This window comes from Rhopalosiphum maidis, chromosome 3 (assembly GCF_003676215.2).
Source record: "Rhopalosiphum maidis isolate BTI-1 chromosome 3, ASM367621v3, whole genome shotgun sequence".
NCBI lineage: Eukaryota > Metazoa > Arthropoda > Insecta > Hemiptera > Aphididae > Rhopalosiphum > Rhopalosiphum maidis.
Window position 1 is genome coordinate 73,933,291 of NC_040879.1, and position 9,442 is coordinate 73,942,732.

General features: G+C 26.6%; 1 protein-coding gene across 1 annotated transcript; it reads left to right on the forward strand.

The window, feature by feature from the left end:
* Positions 1-486: 486 nt before the first annotated feature.
* On the forward strand, positions 487-2,740 carry LOC113558483 (E3 SUMO-protein ligase KIAA1586-like). The gene is made up of 2 exons (XM_026963947.1): positions 487-2,120; positions 2,218-2,740. Exons 1-2 carry the CDS (start codon positions 522-524, stop codon positions 2,647-2,649), a joined length of 2,031 nt encoding a protein of 676 aa, XP_026819748.1. The 5' UTR covers positions 487-521; the 3' UTR covers positions 2,650-2,740.
* Positions 2,741-9,442: the final 6,702 nt, after the last annotated feature.

Genomic DNA, 9,442 nt, shown 5'->3' on the forward strand with positions numbered 1-9,442 from the left:
TTTGGTTACTCAGAAAATGCTACGAAAGTCAATTATTATTTATGACGCTGATAACGGAAATATGACACTTATATCTTACAACTATTATTAGATTCTCAGAAAACAAGAAACGAACTATCGCGTTAGATGATGGAAATGCGTCTGACTCTGAACACGATTAATTTAATCAGTACATCCGTTACCGCCGACTTGTAACATTTTATTATTTTTATAAATCGATTGTGCGTTGTGTGATCTACCGTTTGTGTTTACCGTGAATAAGTTCTTAATTCTTTTATTAATTATTATTTACTAACGTATTCATTTTATTTGAGCAGTTTTATTAATTTATTTAATTGAGTTTAATTAACTATCCTAATCTGTTTTACTGTATAAAGTGTTATTTAAATTTTTATCAAAATATGAGTTCGAATTTTAAACGTGAAAGCGGAACACTTGATAGTTTTTTTATGCCCCGAGAAAAAAAACCTAAAAATGCGACTAATACTGCCATTTGTGCTACTAGTTCACACGAGCTAGTGATGCCCAATGAAGATAATTTTGTTAGTGATAGTCAAATCGATAATCAAATACAAGATGTATGGGATACTTCCAAAATTTGGCCTGCATTATGGACAAAAGAACAGGTAATAGAGTTTCAAAAGAAAAACTCATGGTTAAGTAGCAAAAATGGGAAACTAGGATGTAATAATTGCATTCAAGCTAAAAATAGTATCAATTTTCAAAAATCTAACATCGATAGCAAAGTTCGAATTTCTTCTGAGTGGGTAGGCTTTGAAATCATAGCTGCTGGGTGTAATCGTACAAATCAACTGGCTTCATTAAGAAATAAAATTAAACAACATTCAGAAAGCAAAGCTCATGTGTTAGCTGAAAACATATTGAAAAAAAGCTCAGACAAAGTATTAGATAAAATGTTCGAACGTATATCTGAAGTAGAGATTGATTCCAATACGCGACTTTTTAGAACTGTATATTGCTTGGCAAAAAATCACCGTCCCTTTAAACAGTTTGAAGAACTTGTTCAATTACAACAAATCAATGGATTGGACATGGGATCTTCCTTACATAGCAGAATAACTGCCACTCGAATGGTAAACGTCATTGCAAAGGAGATGCGCAAACGACTTATTTTACGCCTTATACAGTCGAATTCGAAATTTACCATAATGATTGACGAATCAACAACGCTGAGTACCAAATGTACACTAATTTTGTATATTTCATCATATTTTGACGTAGAATCGCCGGTTGTAGCATTCTTAGACCTGATTGACTTAGATAGACAAGATGCTGAAACTATCGAAAAATCTATTTGGTTAAGTTTAGAATGTAATGGGATATCAACATCGTTTGCATTAAACAACTGGATTGCTTTTGCCAGTGACGGAGCAAGTGTAATGACGGGTAAGAAAGCTGGAGTTGCTACTAAACTACGCGAAAAAATTCCGAATCTATTTACCTGGCATTGTTTATGTCATCGCCTCGAACTCTCAGTACATGACGTAATAAAAGATTGTACTGGAGTCTCTCGTTTCCAAAGTCTAATGGACAAACTCTACGCTTACTATCATCAAAGTCCTAAAAATTCAATGGGTTTAGATAAATCTTGTGTTGAAGTAGGCATTGAAATGAAAAAAATAGGTCGTGTTTTGAATGTACGCTGGTCTGCAAGCAGTTTTCGAACTATAAAAGCCATATGGAATAATTATCCGGGAATATATTTACATGTTAGTAAAACACATGATGTGACATCAAATGGCATAAAAAAAAAATTAGAATCCTCTTCTTTTTTGGAGGAACTTGGACTTTTTTACGATGTTCTTTCTGAGCTTGCAATGTTATCTTGTATATTACAGTCCAGAAAAACAACTCTAATGCGTGCCCAGTCGGAGATAAATAGAACGATTAGAATTTTAGAAAGTCTGAAAGCTGAACCTGGGGAAAAAGAAAAGGAAATTATAGAAGCTATTCAGAAAGGAATTAACAAAGGTGTCAATATTACAATGACAAAATCAGGAGGGATTAACAGGTTACAATTTTTGCAAAATTTAGTAGACAGAATGCGTCAACGCTTATTTGATGACTCAAAAAATAAAACAATGCTAGAAGACATTCAGGTAAAGAAAAAAACTATTATTTTGATAATTTATTTCAATATTTTGATTATTTAAACAGAATAAATGAATATTTAATAAATCGTCTTTTATTTTATAGGTAATTGATGAAGTGTTCAAAGTAGCAATTAATGATGCAAAGGGAGAAGATGAAGTTAAAAGAGTATCACGGACATTAGGTTTTTCTGAATTTGAAAGTGTAGTTGACTTCCGTTCAAGAAATGTTTTTTCTAGTTTCATGAAAGCATTAAATATACTCCCAACTTCAACAGCTGATTGTGAACGAGGGTTTTCCGATATGAATTTGACAATAACTGATTTAAGGACTAGCTTAAACATTGAAAATGTGTCAGATTTGATGTTCATCTCTATCAATGGCCCTTCAATTGCAGATTTTAATCCTAGACCTTATATTAAAATTTGGTTAAGAGATCACCGTTCTGCCGTTTCCACTCCTAGAGGTAAAGAAAGAAAAGAAATAGACGACGAAAATAAGATGCAGAAATTATTTTTTAACAATTTATTTAATTAAATTTTTTAGTATTTGTATATTTTCATATTTTATTGACTTATAAAGGTAATTTCAAGCTTTTTTTAAAAGTTTGATTTTTTTTTTCATATTTTTAACACATCCTTTATAATTATAGACCACAGTAAAAATATTTGTATATTATTAAATATTCATGTTTATTACTTTTATTTTAAAAAGATTTATGAGTATTTTTAAATACTTAAAAAAAGGTTCTATTTGTATCATTCTACCCTCCCTTGTTTAAATCATGGATCTTCACCTTGACTAGAGTCTTAGTATACTCTCAAAAAAAATATTGGGAACACCTCTGGATATACTTTAAGTAGTAAACTAATGAGGAATATTATATTCAATTATACAATATTCAAATTAAAAACAAAAATGTTTATGAATTTCTAAATATAAAATAATTTGCAATTTTTCGTGGTTTTAAAGAATTTCGAATTGAAAATCGAAGCATTATTAGTGCTCTCCCTGTTAAAAAAAGGCGATGACAGGCACAAAATTAAATACATCATTATAAAATAAATACATTCTTTGATTCACTCAGTGTCTAAAAAATCTAACTAACTATATATTTCAAACTAAACATTCACACACGACTTAGTAGTTAGAACGCTGATAAAGTCAATAATAATTTGTATGATAATAGGTATTAAGGGTAAGCATTTGTAAATAAATTATAATTTATTGTTATTACTTTAACATAATACCTAGGTGCAGTCTTTATTTTATAATATATTGTCATTTTGTCATTTCGAGCGCGTACACAAACAATACATCTATTGATATACAATGGTATCACAAAACATAACGGGAGACGGAGATCATTTTTCGTGACAATGGTTATTGTGATTACAGATTTTAAATTCTAGAAAAAAAAATCATGTCTACGTTTCTTCTGTGGGATATATCGTTTATTCTGTAAAATACGTCTTAATTTCTTCAAAGGCGTATTACACTTCATTAATAATACTTAAATAGGATGTATTGTTGATGAACGGTTTCCCCACATACATTAATATAATCGTTTTTAAAATAATAATTATTGTTAATTGTTTCACATTTACTTATTATGCATAGATATTGTATAGATTGTAAATAAAGGCTTTAAATTTTAAAAATAAGTAGGTATCACACTAATTTATTGTTTATTATTTACTGTAACAGATTGTTAAATAAAAAACTAAGTTTTTATTTTATTATATTTACAATCTGTATAGTTTATAAACAATTAATACAATAAGTAAATTAGTTAACGATTAAACAGGACTTGAAAAACATGAAGAAAAAGAGCATCCATCAACATTTCAAAGACTACAGACAAAATAAAAAATTAGGTTAAAAAAAAGTTGTGGCTTTTCCTAATAAATACTACAAATCATACAAATTAAATATAACGTAATATATTAAATTCAAATTATTTTTTTATGTTATATTGTATTATACTATTACAGTATACAAACTAAGTATACACTATATATACATAAAGTTTTTATAGTAAGAAAGGTTCAGCGAAAAAAACATAAGCAAAGTTATTCTTACTAACTAAATGTACAAAAAATATGGATTTTAAAGTATCTATTTATAGTTCGTTAAAATTCAAAAAAAAATATAGGCTATTATTATTGATTAGGATTTAGTGATGACAAAGAACATTAAATAATAACTTTAAAAATTAAAATATTAGAAATCCCATCTTAAAAAAATTAGTAAATTTATAAAAAATAAATAATGGTTTTTCTTATTAATTTTATAAATAAAATGTTTACATAGCAAAATTTTAAAACTTAACCAAAATTACTTATTTTTTTGAAAAAATAAAATTTAAAAAATTAACTTTGATTTTAATAGCTTTGACATAAATCGAAAAATCGAATAATAAGAAATTGTATTATTAATGAATAATGGCAAATGGTTAAAAATTATCTGAAATTAAGTACCAAAATGGGCTAAAAATGTCAAAAAAACCTAAAAATAAAAAGAAGCTTATAAGTTATAACTATGTTTAAATCAACATAATTAAATACTAAATCGTATAGGTATTATTATTATTATAAATATTTATTTCACAGAGTAGGTATACCAGTGTATTAGGCTTATGATAACAAGTAACAACGTTTCCTTTATAATAGTTGAGCATAATTTTATATTATCCTCGTACAAAAAATTATATGTATAATTATACATATGTAATCTATATCTATTGTATATAATATTTAAATATTTGTCAATGTATATATACTTGAATCAGTGTTGTATACAACGATGCTAAATTATAATGGTAAACCAAATGTAAGCTTTACATACATTCTAAATATATCCGTTAGGTGAAATTTAACAAGTACTAGACCTGTTGTATGACTACCTAACCTGTGTGGATGAGTTTCATAAAGAATGCTCGAATTTATTTGATAGGGAATATTTAACTCTGTTGTGAGTTTATGACCAGCCAGTAAGTTGAACGATGATGAAAATGTTTCTAGGGTAGTCATTAATAAATGCCTAGATACCCACGTAGTTTAAAATTGAATTTCCGGTTTCCGGAAAATCAACAGTGTTACATATATATATTAAAACGCAACGAGAACAAAATTAAGATCAACTTATTTTTTAATAGGTAGGTGGTATACTGTTCATTTTTTGTATACAAATATATACCTATTTACGTAGTCGTATCGTATCATAGTTGTATTCTTAATCTAGTAGGTAGTAGAGGCACTTGAGTAATAATAATAAATAATTAATTTTTCTTCGATGTGAGTTGCGATAGCCAATTTCAAAGTGCCAATCTTTATTACTCACTTACTACATAGGTACCTACTAGTGACAAATCACAAAAAAAAAAATTTAGTGATTATCACTGTTCAACAATGTACATCATACCTACACTTGTTTATTTTATCCATGTTCTGACAATAAATATATTTTTTTTATAATAATGAGGTGAGGGACATAAATAACGAGTATCGACTACCAACTATAGGAAAATATCATAATAGCTTAATAATTTTTCCATCGCCCCCAACACTGTACTGCCTGTAATTATATTATTATAATACGTACACTGCAAACTAACCTGTTATATGATCTCGTCTCTGGGTTAAATCGCCTCAACTATCCGCTGACTAATATTACTCTTTAGGCTAGTGGCGGCCGACCAACTGCACGACGTACCCAAAGTCGTGACGTTGAACAATAAATTCGTATCGAATGAACGGCGGAGTCGGCGGACCGACGACTGGAAACGGAATGAACGGGCGCCGGTACGCGCGGCGCGAAATTTCGAATCACACCGGCTCCCGATGTTGTTCCGGGCCAATGAAAGCTCGCCGTCGTCCGGTCGCGCTGTCTCGGGATTTCGTGTGTTTTATTTTCGTTGCACTCGCTCTTCGCACGATTTGGTGGGTGGAGTGATTTTTCCGTTTTCCCGCCACCCGACGGAGACGGACAAGTACATACCGCCACCGGGTCGGAAAGTTTCTGCGAAAACCTTCCAATCGCGCATGCGATGTTATCGATATATTTAAAATATAATCGGCTTTAACGTCAAACTCATTTTTATATTTATACATTGATAATAAGCATTTGTGTTGATATAGGTATTATCGGCTCTCAAAGACAATATAATATAATATTATAATATCTATTAAATAATAATATCAACTCTATGTCTCTATTAGATAGGTACTGACAGAGTAGCACGTTTAACCCACGAAATTTATCGTGAGCATATATTATGTCTTGAAAAGTTGAAACAGGTAAGGTTTTCATTATAAAAAACTAAAGTAACATCCTACACCGCTTTAAAATATCCAATCGATAGAGAATGTACAAATAAATACTTGTAAGTACCCACACTTTCATTTGTTCTTAGAAGTTAGAATAATTATATAACGTCTCTATGTCTCATACTCTCATAAACTACCTACCTATCTACTTATTACACATTTGTTGATTGAGATGTTGTTTTAATATAATTATTAAAATATTTTTGGTTAATGCATTTCAATTAAAATGCATGCTACATTATAATCAAAACACTTTAAGGCTATAAGTAGGTTCAAATAGTAAAAAGAATAAAATCAATACATTATTAACATTTTTAATACCTACTTATGCTTTAAAAAAGGAAAAAAATTTGAACATGTCGGCGTGTAATGCCATTTTTTAAGGAAGTTTTCTGTTCATACTCCACATGTAGTTCAGTCATATTGACAGTTGTATAATATATACAAAAATTTTATAGATATTTAGAAAAAAACCTTACCTATACAATTTTACTAATTATTAAAGTAAATATTTGTTGTTTTTTGTATAAATGGGTACTATATTAAGTTTTTTTGATCAATGATTAATGGTAGAATTGCAGTTAAGTGAATTTTACCCTCAATTAATTAATGTAATAACTAATTAATGCTTTCATCATTTGAAATTTGAGTTATTAAATTTGAAGGCTATAGTCAAATATCAAACACTTACGTCATTAAAATACACTTTTAAAATTAAAATAAGACCTACTTAATAAAAATTAACATAAGTATTTACTAATGAATACATCACCAAATAGAATTACTGTGTTACTATAATTTTATTAGAATACATAAATTTTAATGTTTTAATTAATTCAAATATTATAAGTACCTAACTTTATTAATATAATGATGATAATAAAAATGTTCTAGTTTAGTAAGATCATCTATTCTGATATATCTTTGATATTTAAAATATTAGATTTTTTTTTTTGTATGTTTATAATAGGCAGATTTATAAATCTATCTTGAAATAATGACTTTAATGATTTATTTTTCTCATTATCATATCTAAGAAAGAATACAGACTGTTTTTAGTAGTTTACTAAGATTATAACGGTAATTCTAAGTCTATAGAATTATGGGTGGATTTTGCCAACAATCATGACAAATATTTTTTGCATGTTAAAAAAATGTTTTCTAATTTTTAACATTTCAACTTTGTAAATTTGGAAATATTCTCATCAAATTATAAATGTTGGTACTTAAATTAAAACACATTTATAAACTTAGCCTCCCCCAATAGTGCCAATGGTTCCCGCCAACAAAATAAAACAGAGTAAGGTTAATATGGTAAGAAAGCAGGTATTTCTATTAGTTAAATTTATTTTTAAAGGAGGGTTGAGAGTATACACAAAGCATATTCATTAAAAAATCTCTTATGCCATGTAATTTATAAATAAAATAAATACACACACATATCAATGAATAGCTAAACATATCAATATTTATTAAGCATCAAATCTGTAACTAGTTTAATAAACATTAAATAAAGCATTGGAAATTGAGATATGTATAAGATTAACAAATTAAAAATAGCATAAAAGTATATTAATTAAATCTTAAGTTGTTAAATAATAAAAAATTATATTTATGCTTAACTAAAAATAATCATTCAATAAAAAAATTTAACTTAAATGTATATTGAAAATTATTATTAATTTAAAATTCTTTAAATAATTTTAAAAAACGATTATTAATATTTTTACCATGAGAATTCATTTTAATTAGTTATACAATTTTAAAAATTGTTTTTTTTTTAAATAAAATACTATAATATATACTGAATATCATCAATTACTATGTTATAATTATAAAATAGTTTAATTTAGAAACCTTAAAATTTAAGCATTTAAGCATTTAATGCTCACATTTTTCTTGACTAAAGTTATGGTTAAAGAACAATAATTATTTCACAATGTATTGTAGTCTAATTGGGTATCTTAAATATCATTTAATTATTTAATAAATAAAAGTACATGTGTTCTAAATACCAGTTCCAACTATGTAAATCCAAATAGATTTAAGAAAAAGAAATGACTAGTTATGAAACAAGTAATAATATTAGTATTGAGTCAAAGGTAAATTTATTTTAACATATTAATTAAAATCAATAAGAAAAAACCCATAAATCGATATATCAAAAATATTATTAATAGATAGACAGAAAATTTGTATGATTAATAAAAACATATTTATATATATATGTGTATTTTAATTACTTTCAATGTACTTACTAACTGTAATTTAAATAATCTTGAAAACCAATATTCTTTAGACATTTTGTTTAATAGCATTTATACAAATAAAAAAACCTGACTGCTTAATACTTTATTACCACATTTATTTCTAAGTAAAGCTGTAATATGTTATTTTTGTATAGTGATATATTTCAAATATAGTTTGATAAGTCAAGAAAGTATATTTATATTATAAGTAGAGTAAGTATTTGTAATTATTTATTTAATAAAAATTATTGTTTGTGTATTTGGATTAAAGTAAATAGAATACACTAATAATTAAGTAGGAAACATTATTAGTATTATAAATATTATTAATCAATATCAACATTTTTGTGATATAAATATGGAATGCATTTTTAAATAATATTATATTGATTGCGTTATTTCGAACATAATATATAATTTATCAAATTTATTTTCATATATTTTGTACTGTTAGCTTAACTGTTTTATGATTTACATATTATAAGGAACTTCTTCCAACAATCTAATAATAAAAGTAAAATTAAAATTATATTTGAATGCTAATTTTTACTTAAAGTAAAAAGCAATAATTCAATTTAGTAATAGTTTACTTTTTAAAGTCTTTTTTCAATCAATTATTACAGTTGAATATCTATTGGAGAAATAATTATTATGTAGTTTCCTACAAGATAATATGTTTTTTAAATTTTTTACACACAACTAAGTACGTAATTTACATACTTTTCTAATAGCTTAAGAAAAAAACGAATGATA